A 24509-nucleotide genomic window follows, 5' to 3' on the forward strand; every position below is an offset into this window, starting at 1 on the left:
TCCCTAATCTGTTGACATTAACACAAAAAGATTGATATGTTTATGCATATTTAATAAGATATGCATTATTTTTTTTTTTAAGTAATTCAGTCAAAATGTGTGCTTGTGTAGGTTATAAAGAAAATAGAGACACGCAATATTAATGAAACTAATAAAAAAGACTAATGATAAAAGATGAAACTGAATATGACAAATTGCATATTCATATGACACTGAATGCAACATTATCAGTATTAATAGAACAGATATTCTCTCTTTCAGTGTGATCAATAAATCTCCTGCTGAAATCTCTGCTCACACAGCTGTATTGAGACACGCCACACTCCCAGAATGCCCATGGGTTCACTCCCACAATTCCATGGGGCAGAGTGTGGCCTGTTGCTATAGCAGCAGGCTTTGGTAGTTCTCATGAAGACACAGAGGTCATGATGCTCGTGTGAGATCAGAGCGAGACGCCCACTGCCATTTACTGAACCGCCATGAGTCAGCTTATATTATTTCTGTTTACGTCTATAATTATCATAGCACAAAAATAAAGAAAAAAATCTTTAGAGATGTTTTTGTATATATTCAAGACAAGAGCAATAAATTACAGAGTAGAAATGAAGGGAGAGAGAAAGGGGCGACAGATTTAAGATCAATCTTTCTGATGGGCTTGAGTTTTCAATCAATCACTCCGTGAATCCCACGAGCAATTCATCACATTCTCCATCCTCAACGTACATCAGTGCTCTTTCAATCAGCCGATGGATCGCTTCTGCTGCGTTTGCATCCTAGCTGGGTAAAGACGGAGATTTTAACAAGGGGAGATTTTACGTGCCTAACGAGGATCGGCTGCAGACGTGCTATAAAAAGCTCAGAGTGACACAGAGATCGTCAAACGGCACACAGACACACCAATGACTCCTTAAGCAAGTTACAGGACAGAAATAGGACAGGAACGAGGCCAAGAAGCAAGAAGAACACAAACATACGAAAAGTGACAAAAGTAGAAGGTAAGAAACAGCGAGGCTAGAAACGTTCTAACAACGCAAAACAAACGTTTTTCAGGGCAAACCAGTGTTTTTGTTAATGAAAACTAAACCATTAAAATTATTTTTGGAAACTGAAAACAAGCTGGAAAAATATAGAAATATTAGATTTAAAAACCTTTTCTCACAATCAGAAATATTTATTTGCCAAGTACTAAAACTACTTAAAATGAAACTGAAATAAACAAATTAAAGCTACACAGGAATAAAAAAAAAAAAAAAAAAAAGGGAAAAATATAATAAAATAAATGACAAACAAAATACTTTAAATAAAAATAATAATAATTTTTTCAGGGAATTTAAATTAATTCTTTTTTAGTTGATTTATTAATGTATATTAGCAGTACTTAACATGTAATTAAGTAATTAAATTCAATTTAGTAATTTATTTAAATTAATAATTTAATAAGTACTTAATAAAAAAATGTTATATGCATAAAGTACATTTTAGGCACAAAAACATTCTAAAAACCATATTTATTTATTTTCAGGTAAGGTATTTTATTTAATAATAATAAGTGATCAAACTCCATCGCACACCTGCAAGTAATAGGTGCGTAGGACAAAGGACCAACCAGGTGGATCGCCTCAACAGACAAGCAATTCCCGCACACTATCGTAACTTGCAAAAAAGTTTTTGTAACTATCATAATTTTTAACTGTTTATGATGTGATGTTCATTTATACTCCTAATGAGCTTAATTGTTTACAGATGGAGCTTTGTTAAGTGGTCATGTGTTCATCTTAAAAGAGATGAATTTGAACATTTGTATACTCCTGATGAAGGTCGTGTGACCGAAACGTTGTGTTAATTAATAAATATTACTTTTTTGCAAGTTACGATAGTGTGCGGGAATTGCTTGTCTATTTAATAATAATAAAAAATTACATGTGAAATCAAGATTTTGAAGCACGAAGCATTTACCTATACGCATATAGTACATTTTATAAACAAAAAAAACAGGCTAAAAACTTGTCAGAAAACATATTGTAGATATTTGAATTTATTTGACATGTATTTAATTTATATTTTATTATTTCTTATTTTATTTATGAATATATATTGACAGTAGTCAGTAAAAAAAAAAAGAAAAAAAAAAAAAAAAAAAAAAAAAAATTATGAATTACATTCTAATGGAAAAAGCAAAAACATGTCCGTGTAGCTAGAAATGTTCACCTACATGCATAAAGTACTTTTTAGGCACAAAAAAGAAACTGAAGACACATCAGAAGAGCATCTCTCAGAGCCCATCCCTGCTGCAAGGCGTCACCTTTGGGTAGTTTACAGGAAACACAATGTTCCCGTGTCAAGACATGCTTAATGAATCTTCAGCTGAGGTCAGTTGACCCTCAGACCAATTATCTTGTCATTCAAGACAGCGGCACGAAAAATGTCCTGTCGCAGGCGTGGAGTCTCTGGGAACACGGTGATTGAGGATGCAGCGGTTTTTGCCTCGTCATGCTCAATTCCCTCCCCTCTATCCCACGCTTTCCCTCATTTGTTTGTTACTGGTGAGAGAACAGCATGCGCTCGAAATAGAGTAACAAGACCAAGCACTGAGTCTGCACTCGCTAATGCATTAACAACACGCTCCACAGTAACGCTGCCAGCATCAAATTCACCCACAATGGCTTCGTTTTTAAATAAACCATGAGAAATATACTATAGCTAAACTAGAAACTTAAAAATTATATATATATATATATATATATATATATATATATATAGAAAAACAACAGAAATGACAAAAGCACACAAAATTATTAAAATTAAAATAGAAATAAAAAATACATAAAAATAATAAAACAATTAGATTTGTTAATTGAAATAAAGCTGAAATATAATAAATATTAGATGAAAAAAATAATGAAAAATTAAAATACTTATATATAGCAAATAAATTAAAATGTGAATGACGAAAATAAATATAATTTGGGAAATTATAAAAATAAAAGCCAATTCAAAATATTAAGAAAAACAACAGTATATAAATAATACTAAAACACGACTGGTGCTTTTTATCACTTGGTTATTTTCTGTCATATCCCATCATATACTCTCGAGCTCTAGATCTCTATTTGTGCTACAGGTCGGCCACGGGAGGACAGGAACATGAATTAAATCATTCAAAGAGCTTTTGGGACAGCACAGCTATTGGTTTAATTTCTTAAAACAATCATCATCTACTGTAATCCAGCAGGAAGTGCATGAGTTAGATTGACTAGAGATTATTACAGCGACTCAGATTAAAACACATCCAGACTCTTCCAGACATGCATTCATCTCGTTTCCATGGATACCGCAGGAATTCAGTCTCCGGTTTACTCTTCCCTCATATTCATACACATAAAAATGGAGAAAAAGTCATCTTTTTTCGTTTGGGTTAACAGATTATTGAATAGTGCAAACTTAAATCAGGAGAGTTTATGATGGGGATGCCTGTCAGTTTAATTTTATTTGACTGATTAATTAATTTCAATAAATTAATTTTCTTCAGATGGGACGGGAAGTACAAAAAGATCCATAATGGGTGCAACAGGCAGCACCATGGGTTGTCCATGAACATTTAAATTAGGGTTCGACCGATTATCGGCCTGACCGATTAACGACGCTGATATTAAGCATTTTTATGATTATCGGTAATTTTCAAAACCGATGCTCTGATAAAATTATTTAATTTTGAAACGCGCTATTTGGCTCTGATGCAGCCTCTCGGAACTCACCACTCTGTGGCCTAGAGCAGTCTCCGCCCACCGCTCATCCGATTTGTTGGGAGTCAGGAGTCCGACCAATCAACGTGGAAGACTAAAGGCACTCTCACACCGAAAGCGCTTGCTAACTGGTGCTGCTTCATCAAACATCAGTTGTCTCTCAAAGGCAGCAGCAGATGTTGCTCAAGTTGCAATAAATCACAATCCCTACACAGAAGTTGCAAAACACCTCAATATTATCTATTTATGGTTTCCGCGATGGGGGAAACGCAGGGGGAATCGCGGAATCCATTCATATAAATGAAATTTACTGTATAACGCAGCGTCACGGAATTTGTCAAAGTGTGGATGAAGTAATCAAAAGTAGGTCAGAACACTTAAATCGACTAGCGATATGGACTCTGTGTAAACATTAAGCCGCAAAAAGACAAATTTAAATATTAATTCTGCATGTTCTGTGTGTCTCTGTTTAGCCTTCAAAATGTCCTAAAACGCTTTATAGTGATCGCCATGGTGTCTTCAATGTCGGCTTGGCCCGCCGCGGCTGTTGGTTTTGTTTTCTTCTTAATTGGCGAGGATGATGGTGAGAGATAAGTGAGTTTCCGACTGTGTGACATCTCCAGACCAGCGACAAACTAAAAAACTGCCCCAAATGTAAAAAAAGACAACGAACAGTAAAAGATGGTAATATATACAGAGCTCAGCTAATGTGCGACTTGGCTCATGAAAGCGTCACATGATCCCCCCAGACCCGTGGTTTTGATTACACCACACACACACACACTGAAGTGCACGACGCTCGCTGTGTTTTCAGCATCTGCCGTCTCACTAAATGAGGACATAAATACATGAACAACATCCCCAGAACTGCTCTGAGAGCTACTTCATCAGCATTTGACCGTTTCATTTGAGTAAAACGATCGTCATATCACACATGGGCTACAGAAACTTAAGAGGTCCTCATGGCTACCCGTCAAAATAAAAGTTTGGTTTATCTACTAATACTACTACAACAATTACAACTTTTGTTTAAAATAATAAAAAAAAAAAAAATAAATAAAAATCACACAATACGCTATTTCTGCCATGTTTTAATTTTAATTGTAAACCCATTTGTTTGCCAAAAAAATGTGTTTAACTCATTTGATTTATGCCTTCATTTGCACTGCTCTGTAAATTAAAACTAATGGAAATTGTCACATAGGCCAAGATTAGGATGACAGAAATTGGGATATTTCAATAGGCTATTGAACCAAGTGTGCCTATAACAGGCTATTAGTGTTATAGTTTCATTAAAATAGTTGCGGTCTTCTTCGCAACTTCTACAATGGAGCTACGAAGACAATTAAATAATTTACAATTATTATATACATTGTGCTTTTTAAATTAATCAATTGATGTGCATTAGATGAATTGAATAGTCACCTCTTGTAGGTTATGATTTAGTCATCAGAAAATAATTAATGAAGAATTATGAGAGGTTATGCTATTACACATACATTTCTATCATGTAAATATTTGAAGCCAAATACTTTCATTTCCCCAAGCTGTTTAGCTGTAGTACAGTATTCATAGGCTTAATCATGAAGCATAAAGTGGCCCCACTTTTAACTCTCTCTTTATATATTATCCTTATTGAAGATGGATGCATGGGGGAAGACAAGAGTAAGAAGTGCAACCAACACTAGGGAAGGCAATTTTTGTCAGAGCCCTTGTTATTCTGTATAAAATACAAATTAGCCTGAACAGATCCTCCCCATATAACCCTACGACATACCCCAACAACCCTAAATTTCCATCCCATAGTGCAGCAAGTAAACAATGTAAGAGAGTCCCTCTGTCCACATCACATCTAGGGCAAAGCTCTAAGTACTTTTAAAAGTATTTAGTCTGGCTGGAGTATAATAAACCCTATGTATTACATTAGATTGAATTACTTTATGATGGCTGTTAAAAGACAAAGTCTGAGCTCTCTCTCATATCGTTTCCCACTCATCATCAGTAAATAAATACTCCAGGTCTTTTTCCCATTTAGATTTAGCATTGCAAACAGCACCAGTCATCGCCTGGAGTCTCTTGCCATAGATAAATGCGATAAAACACTTAGGATCTCTTTTATCAAACAGGATGGCTTTGAGAGGAGAAAGAGGAAGGTTCGATAAACGACCACCTGAATATAAATGTCTAACCTGTAGGTACTTAAAGAAAAATCTAGAAGGGAGAAAGTATTTATGTTGTAATTGTTCAAAAGACATAAGTGTGTCCCCCTCATAAAGCCTGAATGCCATGATCATACCACTGTTAAAAATGCCATCTTTAAGAACAGGAGGTAGAGAGAGATTATAATAGAATGCAGTGGATCTAAACAGAGTCTGCCTACAATTAAACTTTTTGTACAAATCTACACAAATTTTACAAGTACCAATAATCAGAGCGTTAGAAGTCAGTTTCTTCAAGCAGTTTACCCTTATTATTCTTAATTTGGTCAGTAATAATCAGTTTTGGCCCTGAAAAACACATATCGATCGACCTCTAATTTAAATCACACGTAACTTTTTAATATAATTATGTTTCTTTCTACTCCAATTTGTTGTTGAAATATGAACATTTAAACAGCGTCTGTAATAAAAATGTGTCTTCATGACAGATTTATTCAAACATATGTAGTAGTTTATAAAACTTTCGCTTGGCGAAATTAACGCATCGGTAAGTAAAGCCGCCTAAATCAGCCGAGAAACAAGCTACGAAAGCTCAGAGAGGAGAACAGACGCATGAGGAGGAAGAGAGATGAAGAAATGCTTCAGTGGGATGGAAGTCGCTCTCTCTCTCTCTCTCTCTCTCGCTGCTACTGAATATTTCAGGAGCAGGAATACTTGAAAAGATCACCAGAGGCCAGCGCTGACGAGAACACGCGTGAAACACGGCCGTATGTGGAGCGCTCGTGCATCATGATGAACATCAGCTCATCGCAAATCAAACACGATCCACACGAGATCTCAGCATCACACGCATCCACAGATGGGCCGAATCTACGACACCCTTCATCACAGACCCTCAGGAGATCCTGCAGCGTCCTTCAACAATACATGCCGATATATTCACAAACCTATCAAAGCACATCGGTTTAGTTCCATTAGGCGTCCATTATCAGCCTGCATTAGACTACTCTACTATATTACCTGCTGGAATAAATGTTTACTGTGATTATTAAATCCATTTAATCATTTACAAAGCATCTTATATATATATTTTTTTTTTTTTTTTTTTGTGACGCTTTTATCCAAAGCGACTTACAATTGCTATATATGTCAGAGGTCGCACGCCTCTGGAGCAACTAGGGGTTAAGTGTCTTGCTCAGGGACACATTGGTGTCTCACAGTGGATTCAACCCGGGTCTCTCACACCAAAGGCATGTGTCTTATCCACTGCGCCATCACCACCCCATATATATATAATGCAGGGGCTCATTCATAACTGCTGCTTCTGTCTTTTTTCTTGACAAGAAGTGCATTTATTAAGTCGCAGAACATCTTTACGATCACATCAATCCTGAGACGTTTCAGACGCGCGCTCCAGCTTCACTTCAGCGTCAGGCACGCAAGTCAAACAAGTGCAGACATTTTTCATTTCATTTCATTTTTTTAATCAGGGACAATGCGCATTAATAACACAATATAAAATCTATAAAATGCATATAAAAATAAACAACAGACATGTTCTGTAATTTCCACAGAAGTTGTTTATTAACTCACTAAACACACAAGTGTATACAAACCTAACTCAGTAAATAGTATGTACAATTGATGAGTTTACATTGATAATTATGAATGTGTTCTAGTTGAGAGTTATGCATGAGAGACAACCTGTGAGTGACATTGAAATGATTTCTTTCAGAAAGCAGGTGTGTTTATCACGACTCTCCATCTGCCGTGGGCTTTACAGCGGCGAGAGAGCGATGAGACGTCACAGCTGTGCGCTCGCACACACTCACGACACACAGAGCTCTCCACATATCACTCCAGCATGCAAAACACGCACATCAACAACACAGCTCATATTACTGCTTCATCAGATACAGAGATCACGTCACTGCACGGAAAAATCATTCTTCATTCAATAAGAGCCTTTCACTGCTCTCACTGAGAACAAAACACTCACAGCAGGAGCAAATACAAACACGCTTCAGTCTAATGCAGGTGTATGAGATATGACAAATATCTTCCCTCACGCATGAGTGATTCAGCAACTGTAAATCTCATAGCGTCTTATATTTATAATAATGTTATTTTTATATTTACTGGAAAATTGACTAAATGCTTTACATACTGTGAGGTATATGTATACAGTGAGGGAAAAAATTATGTGATCCCCTGCTGATTTATACGTTTGCCCACTGACAAATAAATGATCAGTCTATAATTTTAATGGTTTATTTGAACAGAGAGAGACAGAATAACAACAAAAAAATCCAGAAAAACGTATTTAAAAAAAGATAGAAATTAATTTCCATTTTAATGAGTGAAATAATTATTTGACCCCTTCGCAAAACATGACTTAGTGCTTGGTGTCAAAACCCTTGTTGGCAATCACAGAGGTCAGATGTTTCTTGTAGTTGGTCACCAGGTTTGCACACATCTCAGGAGGAACATCTTGCTGATTGATTGGGGATCAAATACTTATTTCACTCATTAAAATGCAAATCAAATGTATAACTTTTTTAAATGCGTTTTTCTGGACTTTTTTGTTGTTATTCTGTGTCTCACTGTTCAAATAAACCTACCATTAAAATTATAGACCGATCATTTCTTTGTCAGTGCACTGTAAAAAAAAAAAAAAGAAAAGTTGAGCCAACTTAAAATTAAGGCAACAAACTTCAGCAGATTTGAGTTCTCAACTTGTTTTAAGTTTATACAACAAAAAGCTGAGAATCTCCTACAAAAATAAGTTCAAAAAGCTGGTTGCTTTAAAATTTAAATTTTTTTTTTACAGTGTACAAAATCAGCAGGGGATCAAATATTTCCCCCCCCCCCCCCCACTGTAGTTATGTTATTTTTTTGTTGTTGTTGTTGTTTATAACTACAAAATACAATTTCCTAAGTAATTTATGCTGGAATTTTGACAAATGAAATGCTTTACATACTAAAAATCCACCATTATTTTTGTTATTTTTATAGTTATTTTGTAATATAGTAGTTGTTGCTAGAAATGGGACAAAAAAAAACCATTGTAAATGTTTTATATGCTAAATATCCATCATACATATTTGAACAGTTATGCTATTTTTATATTATAACACTACAATATTTTATAATTGTTATTGTTTCTGGAATTTAACATGAAATGCTTCACGTATTAAAAACCCAACACATTACTTTTATAGTTGTTTGTTGTTTTTATTGATACAGCATTTTATAATGGTTTATTTAGAATCAGTATTTTTCCTGGAAATCTGACGAATAGGATGCTTTATTTACTAAATACCTGCGGAAGTGCCTACATATTTTTACATATTCCAGTTAATTAATTGTTTTGGACCAAACAACAGTCCGGTACAGTTTGGGACACGTCCCGCTTTGTCGACACTCTCAATATTAATAAAAACTTTACCTAGAAAAACAGTTTAACCTAGAAATACATTTTCAAAATCTATAATTACTTTTTTTTTTTTTATTATTGGTTTGTCAAGTAATTGCTCTTAAGGAAGCCCTGCATAAAGTCAGATTTTTGTTTATTTTTTTTTATTGTCCCAATAAAGACGCAATTAAATAATACAGCCATTAATGAGCGCATGTTGGAAATAACAGCGCTGAATTTAATTCTCTCTCTGCTGTCTATATATGCTCAACATTAGACGCTTTTATATTGCTGTTCACTCAGCGGGTTGATGCTCAGGAAGTGCTCCAGCATAGCCACCACATGTAACAAGATTCACTAGTTTAAAACAGCCTAAATTATATTAACATATACTATATAATCATTATTTCGCTAATAAACATCTAAATAAATACAGCGGGCAGCAGGCATGTCATAATCTAGAATGACAAAAACATTGTTAATAATTCTGATATAACATACCAGTTGAGAAATGCAATAAAATACAATGTTTTGTTTGTTATATATATTATTCAGTTAATTAGCATTATCAAGATAATGATTCTTCACTCTTTAGCCTATTAAACTGCTTATAAACCTACTTTAAAATGAAGCATTACATTTCTGCAAAGTTGATGACTATTTATTTTCTCCATTTGAAAACATTAGACATTCTACATTTATTTTGCTTGTTAATATTAGTGTTGCTGCTGATGCTTTTTATAGCCTAAATAAAATGTTTTTATTGTCGCTTTGTATGCAAGGAGGGAGTGATTATTCTAAATAAAATGGTTTGTTCAGTTCAGTGGTGTTGTAATCATTGGGTCAAAAACAGAATTATAACAGTTAAAAAAAAAAAATCGGTTCCACATATCGGTTATCAGGCACATAAACATGCAAATAACTGGCATCGTATCGGTTATAAAAAATCCATATCGGTCAATCACTACTATCCATAAATTGGAAAAGTGCCACACTAATGCATGACATCAACTACCCACAATCCTTTACGAAAATGTATTCTTGCTAGACCAATCAGACAATAACAAGGTCACCATCAACACCTTCTGACTATAAACACTAATCACTCATCCAAGCACATCCTCATTACCATCAGAAGTGCTGAGTGAGCAGCTGAGACTGCCGTTCACATCCACCTTACATCCCTACGCTAGAGGCCACACACTACACTACAGCCATGTGCTATCAAACTGAAGAGATCACAACAACAGACACACAGAAAACAACTGTAAACCTCACAGAAATATGGGAAACAAACCAAAAACTAATACAATATCCCATTTTTATTATTATTATTATTATTATTATTATTATTAACACTGCCATTATTATACTACATAATAAATAACAATAATATTATAATTTTTTATTATACTTATACTTTATTTTTATTATTATTAACAATAATATTTTACTAATAACAAATAATAAAAATTATTAACAATATCACATTTCATCACACTTATTACATAATAGGTCAAATATGTCACAGTAGTAATAATAATAACAATAATAGTAATACTATTATCAACAATAATATAATATCATAATTGTATGCATATTATACTATTATTATATACAATTAATAATTTATGTTATAACATTTGATCATTTTTTTATTTTCTATTTCAGTATCCTTCGTTTTTATTATTATTTTGTATCTTAAGCTATATAAATTATAATATTAATTATTATTATCGTTGTTGTTATTGTAATTTAGCATAATTTCATACTATTATAATGTAACATAATAATGATTGTAACAATTATACAATATTTTCCATATATTCATTAGTATTATTATTATTTACCAAAATATTATTCTACTATAATAACAATAATAATGAGTATATTATACCACTATAATAAAATATTTAAATTTATCATTTACTGTTTGTATTTTGTATATTATGCTACATAATAATAATAATAAATTATTATTATTAATATTGCATTATAATATAATACTAAATAATAATGACTTTTTGATATCGTCATACAAAGATTTCAAACTTTCAGAATAGAGACAATCTATTAAAAAATAAAACCTAAAGACCACAAAATATTCCTAATCTGACACTCTTCTGAACTTCTTTCCCGCCGTTTGCTCATATATTCACCGCTGCTGCTGTCTTTATGACAAACACCATCACCCTCCTCACTCTCGCTTTCTCTGTAGAAACAACACTTCTGTAATTCTCTCACACACACATCTGTACGGTCACGTGGACTCAGTTACTTAGCCCACAGCTGCAGCGTTCTCACACACACACACACTTACGAAGCAGTTGAGCATTGAGCAGGAGGTGCGGTTGGTCCGGCTCATGGCGCTGTTGCCCGGGAGACACGCACTTGGATGAGAACCGCCGCAAAACCAGCCGGTAAAACCATCCTGTGTTTCACCTCCTCACACACACACACACCGATCTGACGCACAATTCCCTGCGCTCCCTGTCGCTCCGAATATTCCAGAACAAAGACGGAGTGGCTGGAGAAAGCGGGACAGGACAGACAGGTTCACCGGCATCAGCACACAGAGATCAGAGATGGAGAGAGAGAGAGAATTAGACGGGGTATTGCCTGATGCTAAGCTCCACCCTCGTGCACTGCATCCCCTCACATGCACGCTCTCTCTCTCTCTCTCTCTCTCTCTCTCGTTATTCTTGCGTTCACCCTTCACCGAGATCTCATGTGTGCCAGCCTGCAACCTCAGCAAGACGCCAGCGCTGCACATATCACTGCGTCCATGAGCACAGAAACACCCAGACCATTTCTGCTCTGAAATGACTGAGACGGGAAATAAAGGACAACTACTGCATCAGGATCACCAGCTGCACATAACGATGAACGAACGAGCCACAATGAAGAACAGGGTTATTATAGTTAGCTAAAATTAAAACCATAATAGAATAAAATAAATGCTAACTGAAATAAACATTTTATTTAAAAAAATTAATTTTTCAGCTATTTGCCAAAGCAACCTTTCTTATTTTAATTTGGTTTACCTTGATGCACTAAAATAAATAAAACAAACTAAAATGTTGTAGCCTATTAAACAGGACAAAAAGCAACAAAATAACTAAAACTTTAAATAAAAATTTAAATGAAATCAAAATATAAAAAAAAAAAATCTGATGCAAAATATTAATACAAACTGGAATATTATCTTAATGATACTAAAATAGGACTGACTCATATGTCTTAATATATTAAATAACATTTAATTAAAATAAAATCAAGAAATAATCTAAAAATAAAAACGAACAAAATAAAAAATAAAACTACAAAACTAGCCTACTAAAATTACATAAAAAAAACAACAAAATGTCTAAAACTTTAAAAACTAATAAATAAATAAATATTAGTTTTTAATATATATAATGCATGTATTTATATTTATCTGCTACAAAATTTTGTACCAATATTTATGCATTATTTTTTATGAACACTGTTTTTATGAGTTCTGTCTGCTGAAGCGCTGCTGCATGGCTGCGGGGGGGGGGATGCATCATCGCGCTTCAGTCACGACGGGCGAGAGACACTGACACACAGAGAGAGAGAGAGAGAGAGAGACACAGAGAGAGAGAGGATCTGCAGCGGCTCCAGTGACACAGCATTCTTCAGCATCTCCTCCCTCCCTCCCCGGCTCCATTGTAACTCGCTGAGAGACACTCGCTCTGCAGTTTCCCAGCATGCATTGCTGTCTGCACTAAAGGACATGCTGTGCCTCGCCGTCTGTCTCTAGGAGAGACTCCACAGCGCTAGGAGCGTGAAGAACGTGCCACGATGTGCCGCTATACCCCACCGTGATGTCATTCCTAGCATGCACAACATTTCATGTCCACCTCACCCCCCCAACCTTCTGTCTTCACATACTGAAAATTTTAAATTCACACTTTCATCCACATGGTTTTTCTACCATTGTTCCATCTTAAAGTCAGCAAAAGTGTACATTTTAAACCAATTTCCCACTTTTAAACTTCATATAGATTTTTAGGTTATCTTTTACTTGATTTTATTCGTTTTGTTTTATAATTCTCTTGATTTTCTGAACTGAGGTCACAAAGTTCAAATAGTTCTGCAAATATATTTGAGATTTTTATATTTACATTTTAAGGACAGCTTTTAGTTGATTTTTATTGAGAAGCTTGCTCAATGTAAAATAAAATATCACATAAAACAGTTATTTTTTAAAAAAAAACACATTTGTGCAAAAGTTCTCTTGGGAATATTGTTTTAATTCATGAACTAAAGAAATACGTAAAGCAAAACTCAGGTCAGCTCAATTGTTCTACACAGCCTTTTTTATATATATTTTTGGATAAGGCTTGATTTTACTTTAATTTTATTCTATTATTGTTCTCTGTTATCTTAAGAAATCTTGCTTTAAAGTTGCTATATAAAATAGTTATTTTTAAAAAATATTTTTTTTCGTCTTTTTCTTTCTTTCATTTAAATATTAAAGCAAAAAGTCTTATGAATATTGTTTTAATTCATAAATATAAGAAATGCTTCCTAGACTACAACAAATGCATATTTATTTTCTGAACTCAGATCACAGAGTTCAGAAAATAAATGTTTTTGTTATAGTCTAGTCATACTGTTTCACGCATGCATGTCAAAACAGCAGCCGATGTAAATGTAACGAATACAGCCCTGTCCAGACACAGCCACTGCATTTCTATCTGACAGAACGTGAAGGTGTGACCGTCTCCCGAACACGGGGAAACTCTCCTGCCATGAGTCGTAACAGACAGTGAGGAAGAGACCCAATGAAGGATTTAAGCTCTTTATCTAAAGTCACGACTCTCTCTCTCTCCTCATACAGAAGCACCATCAGTATCTAACTGTGCAACATGTCAAATAAAATATTAATTTTTTAAATAAATGCATTAAATAACAACTTTAACAAAAATAAAAAATACACATTTAATGTCATTTTAAAACTGTACACTATCTTTTATAAATTAAATATCATATACGACAAAATCTTTCATAAATCAAATACAAATATTTAAATTTAAAGAGGTCATGAACTGCCTTTTTTATTTCATTCTATTCTCTGAGGTCTTGCTCTCTTCTCTTTTATAATGTTTCATTTACATTTAGTCATTTAGCAGATGCTTTTATCCAAAGCGACTTACAAATGAGGACAATAGAAGCAATCAAAACCAACAAAAGAGCAATGATATGCAAGTGCTATAACAAGTCTCAGTTAGCTTAAAGCAGCACACGTAGCAAGGTTTGTTTGTTTTTTTAAATTATGTAATAAATAAAAAGAAAACAGAACAGAAAAAGAATAGAGCAAGCTAGTGTTAGAGGCCTATTTTTTTTGCTTTTGATAATTGTATAATAAATAAAAAGAAAACAAATAGATAGAATACAAAAACATTAGAAACGCTAGTGTTAGTTTTTTCTTGTTTTTTTTTAAAGAATAGAATTAGAATAGAGAGAGCTAGAGTTAGAGGGTCAAATAAAGATGGAAGCGATGTGTTTTTAGCCGATCCCTGAAGATGGCCAAGGACTCAGCTGCTGGGATTGAGTTGTGCAGGTCATTCCACCAGGAGGGAACAGTTCATGTAAAAGTCTGTGAAAGTGATTTTGTGTCTCTTTGGGATGGCACAATAAAGTTCAATCTTTCTGAAAATCCTGTGTCGAATTGTGTCTTGTTTAAAAGCAAGTCTGTGGTCAAATTAAGCGAACAAATGGCCAGGTTCTTACTGACGCGATCTGGAACTTATTAAAAATAAAGTTCATCCAAGGCAAGGAAGGAAGGCAATGCAAAGATTGTGTTTTTTCATAATTTGGCCCTGCACAGCGTCTTGTTATTCTTGGAGTCATCTTTATTGTTTGATTGCGGGGTAAACCTGTGTTCGCCTCTCTCTTTATTTACCTACTACATGCACAAATCAGTGGGCGGGCTATAGAGGCAGTGATGTGGAAATAGGCGTTAACCTGATTCTGCAGAGGCGGGCTTTCATCGCACTATGACATCATAAGTGACGCATTCCAAAAGCTTGCCTTCAATAGAAGCTGTTTTTAGATTAACAAGAAAGTTTTGAGTTCTGAAACTTACAGGATGTTTTTTTAGTATGACCCCTTAGATATAAAAAGATCAAGGCAATTTTGATTTATCAATTTATGACCTTTTTAATACAATGTCAAAAGTGTACACAGTCTTTAATTAAATGTTTACACATACATTTACATATACACATTAATAATATAATAAATTATGCAAAATTTTATAATTTAATAGTACTATTAAATATTTTCTATTTCATGTGTGTATAGATAGACAGACCTTTTTTTTTTTTTTGGGAAATTGTGGTTGCACCTTTAGAAGTGTGCGTTCAGAGAGAACACTGCTGGAGCTGATGGACTGTGATTCACTGCAGACGTGGCCTTATGACACCAAGACACCTATTTTTAGGAAAGAAAGACACCTTTCTACAGACTTCCCCTGTAACTTCCCCTTCAGCACAACACACACGTCGCTCCCCTATAACCAGCTGTGCACGTCACACAAATGCATGACACAGGGCCATAAAGAAGGAAAACCTACAACAACACCACAAACAACTCACTCGGTTTAACTACATGAGCCATCAGAACACATTAGTCTACAGTAACCATTCATCAATATACAACATTAAACACCGAGTCATGTCCAACACTGGGTAATACATAATGATAAATTAAGTAGACAAGCACCAGATAATTACTGTACTTAATGACTCTACGTGAGCAGAAAGAGAGAAACAAACAACTATATGTAGAGAAATTTCCATTCTATATAGGGATGCACCGAAATGAAAATTATTGGCCGATGCGGAACAAAATGAAACACTGGGCCGAAGGCCGAATACGGTTTTTCGCATTTTTTCCCCCATGTAGGCCTATTTTGCCATTTTTTTCACCATTGCATAAATTAAATAGCCAAAATGGGTTTATACTGTTTTGCCCTGCTTTTCAAATAATAAAAAAACAATTACAAAACAACTATTTATATATATTTACTTAGCACTAAACATTTTTTTTAACATTCTATCAGACATTATACCAACAATGCACAATTTAACTTAAAATTAATAAGCTACTAAAATAATATCTTTTGGCCATTTTTGAGACCCCCTTCTTGAATCAGGCATGTATTTTTTACTGTACAAATAAAAGAGACTTCTTTTAACACATTAATATATTACAGATCGAACATGTGTGAATGTTATGATAAATGTATAGAGCTGTTGTAGGGTAATTATTATTATCATTATTATTCTCTTATTTGTTTTATTTTATAGAACAACAGTAAAACTACAATACTAACATTTATGAATGTTGATGGAGTTGTTGCTTTTTCTTAGATTTTATTTGGCAGAAAACCGCAGGAAGATCTTAATGCTTTTTTTTGTTGAAAACAGCATGCAGATATTTAAATTATTCTCATTACGAATTTGAGATGTTAACATAACATTTATATTTGCATACATAAACTACATTTATTTAATTTATAGAACTTATGTTCTAAATGAACTTATGAACTTGAATTATACAAAATGTAAACAAATATAGAAAATATAAAAACAAATCAAATTTATTTTTTGTTTTTATAAAGAAATAGTAAATATATACCTCTTGCAATGCTTTCTTGGAAACTTTCATTGTTGGCTATTTAACGAACGATTCATGTAGACCTAAATTTCCTGATTTCACTGTAACGCGTCTTCAAGTGTTTACCTGAAGCTCCTTGAGCCATAAAACAGCTCAGCCCATATTTTAGCACTGAAACTGAACCTGCAGATGTTTTTATATGCAGGATGGATACAGGTGAGCTCAGAGCCTGACATCATGCGGGACGGTGTCCAGCCCCACCTTCATACGGCCCATTATTCACAGACAAAAACCAGGTAAAAAGATTCTCATTGTCATCTGTGAGTTAAAGGGAACGAAATATGACCGAACAGGAACAGACTGTGCAAGTCGATTGTTTTCTGGGTGTGTGAACGAATGTAGAGACACACCTGCTGGAAAACTCACCTCTCACAACTGATCTGAACGGCACTGAAGGAGGCCTTTTTCCAAATCTCAACTGAACTTGAAATGACTTTGGAAAAAGATGCAGAATTATAATTCAAATATGCAGAATTAATTTCAAATTAAAAATTCTATAAAATTCATATTACTGCTGTAAGTGTAGCTGTTAACACTAAATTTTATTTTTATAAATGATTAACCAATAAGATGTCACCATATATGCTTTACAAATAAATATACTTTACAACAGAACAGAAGATACTAAACAATAAATACTAATATTTAAAATAATGGAGTGAAAATCTTAAAATATTATTAAAAAATTATAGTAGTAATAATAATAAAAATCATTAAGACAAAAATAACTGATGTGTATTGTATATATCTTTAAAGTCCAAAAAAAAAAAAAAGAGCCAAAAAAGATGACCAGGTTTACAAGACAGAAAACAAAACAGAACAACTTTGGTAATCGTGTTGGCCTAGTTAATAAAATCATCTTCCTGTCAATCCAATTCAAATTACTATTCAACTTCCAGTGCGTCATGACCAATTCAATTCAAACTCACACTGAAAGGGGGCAAATCATAATTAAGAACAATACGAAAATGCCACAATACTGATTATTATATGTGACCCTGGAGCACAAAAGCAGTCATAAGTTCTGGTGCAATATGGCTGTCGTCACATCATCCAGGTGGATTCTGCTCACTGGTGGTGGATGAGGAGACCCCCCTCACAATGTAAAGTGCTCTGAGTGCTTAGAAAGGCGCTATATAAAATGTAAGGAATTATTATTATTATTATTATTATTATTATTATTATTATTATAAGTAGCACGGGTATGTGTGTAGCAATAGCCAACAATAAGGGTCAAAATTATCATTTTTTCTTTTATGCCAAAAATCATTAGAATATTAAGTAAAGATCATGCTCCATGAAGATATTTTGTAAATTTCCTACCTTAAATATATCAAAACTTTATTTTTTATATAACTTAATTTTTTGTAATATACGTTGCTAAGGACTTCATTAGAACTTTAAAGGAGATTTTCTCAATATTTAGATTTTTTTGCACCCTCAGATTCCAGATTTTCAAATAGTTGTATCTCAGCCAAATATTGTCCAATCCTAACAAACCATACATCAATGGAAAACGTATTTAGCTTTCAGATGATGTATAAATCTTAATTTAAAAAAAATGGACCCTTATGACTGGATTTGTGGTCCAGGGTCACATATCAACTCATACTCTGAACGGATAAGAATGGAAACAAGCAAACCACAATTTCTACAATCAATTTCCTCAACAGAATACTCTCAGAAGACTGTAGAAACGCTTTTACAACAAAAACAGAAGTTGCTTTACCAAATGGAGTCTCAAGAGAACAACCAAGAAGAAAAAGAACCTAAATGATCACATTCAGAACACAGGAAAATTTTCCAGCCACTTTGCTCCCCAGACAATTAAAGACGCTACACAATATGAGCCGCGGCCGCAACGGGCCAGTGAGAAGCATTGACAGCGTCCACTCGACCAGAACACTGGCCATCAGTTCCCATCCAAACACACACCAATTACTCATCACAGCACTTCTGCAGAGCTTCTGAAAACTATTGTAAGACTTTAAAGACCTTTTACTGTACACATATGCCACTACAGAATATAATAACAAAAATATATATATAAATAAATTAAATACACTGGGACTTTTATTATGAAATATTTATGCTTTACTATTTCCAGCTGCTCACTCAAAAGATGAGAGAAATATAGGAACCAAAATACCAATAACAACAAAATGAGACACTATTGTAACACTATTTAAGACTTCGCATGATCTTCGTATGAGCAAATTTAAGACTCTTTAAGGACCGGCAGAAAGCAGGAAAAGAGCGCCTGCAGAGCTCCGGTTCTGGTTTAGTGTAAATGAGATAAGATGGTTTCTGGGAAGGGTTTCTGAGCAGTTGTTGGACGGGCCGCAGAGCAGAACTGCCCCAGCAGTGGCTGATTTACTCTTATGAGGTTTATGAACGGTCTTGAGGAGGACGAGGCACAGGCTGTGCTTTGTTTACAGAGAGCGCTAAGTGTTTAATGAGTGTCGAGGGACGTGTTCATTCGCTCAGAGCGACACATCATCATGGAAAACCCACGGTTTCAAACTCCGCTGCTCTCACACTCTGTGTTACGGCTGCACGATTATGACCAAAATCATAATTGTCGATTATTCCCTTGAGACTGTAATTGCGATTATTATTATAACGATTATTTTGAACAGATTTATGCCATTGTTTAGAAGCTGCATGCCATATTTTTTATATTAAAAAAACTTTTCTATAGCATTGAGCCTCAAATGTCAATTATACTTTGGTTTGGTTTCTTCTTTAAACAAAAAAAGGTAAAATTATGCATGGTATAATAATGTTATACTAAAACTAAAAGAAAAAATGGTCTACTAAAGCTGTGTATTTCATTTACAGTTAAACAGACGAAATTTCAAATTACAGCACAATTTATATTATCAGGGCTCCAGACTAACATTTGAGAGCAGCGGCAGCAGCAGCAGCAACTGATTTGGTAGCACCGAACATGTAATATTACAAGATTTGTCTCTTAGAAATGCACATTAGAACAGGAGCTTGAGATCAGAGTAGCAGGAGCTTGAGTTGGGATGCAGATGTATATTTGACAGTACCATTGTGAAAACTGTAACAGCCTCATCTTTTATACATAACCAAAAGTACAACACTTCATTACCATGGTAAAAAAGTAGCCTAAGTACCGCTATTTTGTTCCGCTTTTGACACGTTTGGCGTTTAACATATCTATCATGCACAACAGCGTGACGACTATCAGTTCGACAAAATGTCTTTTATCCAGGGTGTTTGAGTTTGTTAAACCCTGCGCTGCAAACACCTCAAGCACACAGAATCATTTATTTTTGTAATCGCGGCTTTGAAAGATAACGTAATCGTGGCATCCATAATCGTAATCGGGATTAGAAATTCGATTAATTGTGCAGCCCTACTCTGTGTGTCTTTAAAGTGTGAATGAAGCAGCACACAAAACATGCACTAACTACAAGACAGAACTGTTAAAACATACTAAAACTACAGCAAAAACATGGTCTAGATTCCTCTAATGCTGACACTTAGTTAGAGATTGTTCATTAAGCCTAAACATTTGGGGAACTGCAGTAAAAAGTCGGCTTCAGAGACTCAAATAACCTTTGTTCAGCAGGTCAGATAATTAACCTCAAACTGGAATTTTGCAGCAAAAAGGTTTCCAATAAAACTCCAAGCAGAAAGCGAAAAACAGGAAGAGAGCGGAATGCAAACCATCATGACGGTTAATAACACAGGGGTCATAACAAACACATGAAGCATGAACATGCAATCTAAAGACAGACACGCATCAGTCTCTGATCTGCCAATAATGAAAGGATTGTTTCATAAAGGTGATAGATGTCGTCTTGGCTTGCTCTTCCAGCCGGAGGGCATTTCTTTAGCATGCACTGAGCCAAAGAGACCACAGCGCTGAACACACGCCGTACACTCAGGGTGGATTATTAGATTTGAAGCACACAAAATGTATCTAACCAAATAAACCGTTGGTTATCCTCAGGTGACCCTCAGTCAGCAAAAGCACAGTAAAAAGTTGCCTGAATCTCACAAACACAGTTCTAAAATGTCATATTTCTACACCCAGTTCAAAAGAAAAAGCAAGTTATTGCACTGAGACACACTCTAACTCGCCCCAGACTCACCATTTTCTCAGCAGATGTGCTTTGATTTAGTCTCGGCTACAGCTCCGCCGGCTCTCCTCACCGCGACGGGTCTCGCAACTCAGTGACAGCTCACGAGACACACAATCTGCAAAAAAAAAAAAACATAAGAAATCAGCCAATGTCAAAATATACTGATGACAACTGTTCACTAAACTTAAACCATTCAACAAATAAGCATCAGTGAGGTCGGATGGGAAACTAATTAAAATGTCAAAAAGAACAGAAGTCTATTAAAAATAGTAACAATAAGTCTTTATCCTCCCCTTTTTTAAATTAAACACATCCTTGCTGAATAAGAGAATTAATTTTTCAAAAAAATAAAAAATACTGACCCCAAACCTTTTATGCATAAAAGAATCCTGAACAAAGTATCACAGGTTCCAAAAAAATATAAAGTGGCAAAAACTGTTTCAACATTGATAATAAATCAGTATATTAGAATGATTTCTGAAGGATCATGTGGCACTGAAGACTGGGGGGAATGATGCTGAAAATACAGCTGTGCATCACAAAAATAAATTATATTTTAAAGCATATTAAAACAGAAAACCATCATTTTAAACTTTAAAATATTTCAAAAAATGACAGTTTTTCCCCTGTATTTTTGCTCAAATAAATGTATCCTTAATGAGCAGAAAATACTTCTTTTAAAAAAAACATTAAAAGTCTTACTGATCCCAAACTTTTGAACAGTGTTGTTTGTATGTGTGCCTGTATGCATGTATGTGTGTGTATCACACACATACATACACACACTTTGCTGCAGGATGACAAAATACATGTAAAAAAGCAGCAAAATATGCTACTTGAAAACTAATCCCTTTTTGAATGCAAAAATGCATTTTACAAAAATGCCTCCCTAAAAATGTGTCCAATTAGTGAACAAAAAATTATGCTGGGCTTTCTGAAGACCAGTCCAGTCAGCCAAAAAGTTGACCTCAAAAATATGTAGCTTTGCACATCTCTAGTGTTATGTGCATGTATCTTATTTCTGTCATTGCTCATGCAAGCAGCAATGACACACATCAATGTTGTACAATAAGTGATATTAGTGTTCAGTTCTGCTCAGATCAAAAGTCTTTCCCAACTCTTTCTCTGGAATGTTCAGCATTTGTGTTTTTCCTGCTCAGAGTCCAAATGCTTGCAAAATTTAATGGAAAAATGTTGAGACTAAGACAGTTGAGCAAACAGGTCAGAACACGCACAAATAGGAAAACAAACACACTCAGGTTATCAGTGCAGTCCGTCACTGTCAGGTGCCCTAAACACACACACACACACACACACTCACACAGAGGCAGTTTAATGATCCAGTGTAAAGCAATGTGTTTGTATTCTCATGAACACACCCATGCAGTTCCTCCTCACCCTGCGCTGCTCTCACCCGCTGAAACGACCTTGATCTCCAGCTACAAGCTGACTAATAGGATGAGCTTTGATTTACAGGAAAAGGAAAGTGAAAACACCACAGGAGCCAATAGCTCATGGAAAGCACACACCAACCACGTGTGTGTACACTTGTTGACTGGGTTTCCTAACAAAACGTCCACTAATAAAAGTTACAATGAAAGTTTTGTAAAGAGATTCATACAAGGGCACAGGATATATGTATGTATGCCTGAATATATAAAATGAAAATTATATATTTATATACAAATACACATTTTCTAGAGATGCACACATATGTATATAAATATTATATAAGCGTTTTATTTATTATATTTTTCAGCAATGCATGTACGTGTATGCACACTACTACTTACACATACGTGCATATATATCAATACGTAAATTGTCTTTAAATATACAGTATGGAGGATTTTAATCCAGGACGACTTAATACATGTAAACATACAGTAAAATAAACGGCTGGGCAAGGAAAAAAAATAAAAAATAAAATAGTTTCAAACATGACAGCTCGACCTGAATGCAAGAGGGCAGCCTTTACCCACAATGCAAGGCTGCTGCAGTCAGAGATTCATTTGAAACACACCCACCGATTTTGTTCCACTACTGCATACACTCACTCAGCACAAACTCTCAAGAGACACGTTAAAGAGAGCAGAAACACTTCTCACATTCCATCTTATGACATTTAAAAAGGGAAGAGAATGTTTAACTCGCGTCTGAAGCCTCGCTGTAACACTGAGCGCTGAAACACTGTAACAGTTGCTGAACGTTCTAAACTTCCGAGAAATGTAACGAGCGCAACATTCCACTCGCGCGCAACAGCGTGTCAGTGAATGAAACGGTCATTCTCAGAGGAGACACGACTAAAGAAGTTCAGCTCTTACCTGAGCGCGTCTGTCTGTGTGCGTGGACAAACTCCTGTGCGCTTCACGCCACGATCACGCCTATCCACGCTCACATACAAAGCTCAAGAAGTGGGCGGAGCCTCGGGCATGTAGCCTACGTGACCGCGCTGTTCTTGCGCGTCTCAGCACTATGAAGGTAAATTTGGTGCAAAACAGCTGAGTGTCTGTGACAGCTGAATTTGTAGATGTAGAGAATAGCCACACACGTGTATCAGTAGATTTAAAGTCACAGACAAAAGTTGCAAACTTCTCTCTCCCACAAACACAACACAACAGTTACACCTTCTCGGATCCTTCATTGCAGGAGCACAAATCCTATTCTACGGATCACAAATCAAGAAACTCGTGCTCTCACATGTTTTGCTACTATTTCTGCAGTGAATATGGTGCAAAACACATTCACACACCTGCATCAACAATGTGAAGTCACAGATGAATTTTGTACATCCACAGATCAGTATTTGAATTCTTGCAATGAGATTTGTCATTTGCAGGTGAAAAACAGCATTTAAGACTCGTAGCAGCAGATATAAGCCGTTGTCGCTATGTACTTGTGTTTGTGCTCGAAAAAGCATCGGAGAAAAAAAAACATTCTATAAGTGCAAATCTCATTGCAAGAATTTGTGATTCGTAGAATAGGATTTGTGCTCCTGCAATGAAGGATTCAAGAAGGTGTAACTGTTGTGTTGTGTTTGTGGGAGAGAGAAGTTTACAGCACAGGCATAGTGCGCACATTTCCATCGCTCTGTGTTCTAAACCAACTTTCAACGCACGTGTGTCCACAAAGCAGTGTATACGAGCATCTGTACCAGTAGAGCACATAGCAAAGAAGCGCTCGCTGTGTTTTGTTTGCATGTTTTTAATCAAATTAAATGAATGAGTGAATGACCTTTTTAAGCATCTGATGTGGTGCTGATTTTATTGTTCATTATTGTGCCCATAATACTATAGAAAAACTGAAATACCATTTTCTTGTAAAACATACTCCATTAATCATCATTTTATTTACAACTTCAAAA

The 24509-nt window shown here is 35.0% G+C and overlaps 1 protein-coding gene across 3 annotated transcripts in view; it reads right to left on the reverse strand.

Annotated features, from left to right (window-relative positions):
• LOC306870376 (phosphatidylinositol-3,5-bisphosphate 3-phosphatase MTMR4-like) overlaps positions 1–24509 on the reverse strand; it is a 72061-nt gene that overhangs the window by 41102 nt on the left and 6450 nt on the right. For 2 of the 3 annotated variants that reach the window (XM_079417607.1, XM_079417606.1), the window contains exon 2: positions 21155–21260. In XM_079417607.1, the coding sequence (XP_079273733.1) occupies positions 21155–21157 (3 nt within the window). In that variant the 5' untranslated portion in view covers positions 21158–21260. Of the gene's footprint in view, positions 1–21154; positions 21261–23469; positions 23532–24509 lie in introns of those variants that run through there. The other variant, XM_079417608.1, reaches the window with a different exon arrangement.

Source organism: Barbus barbus (genome assembly GCF_936440315.1).
Source record: "Barbus barbus genome assembly, chromosome: 5".
Lineage (NCBI taxonomy): Eukaryota > Metazoa > Chordata > Actinopteri > Cypriniformes > Cyprinidae > Barbus > Barbus barbus.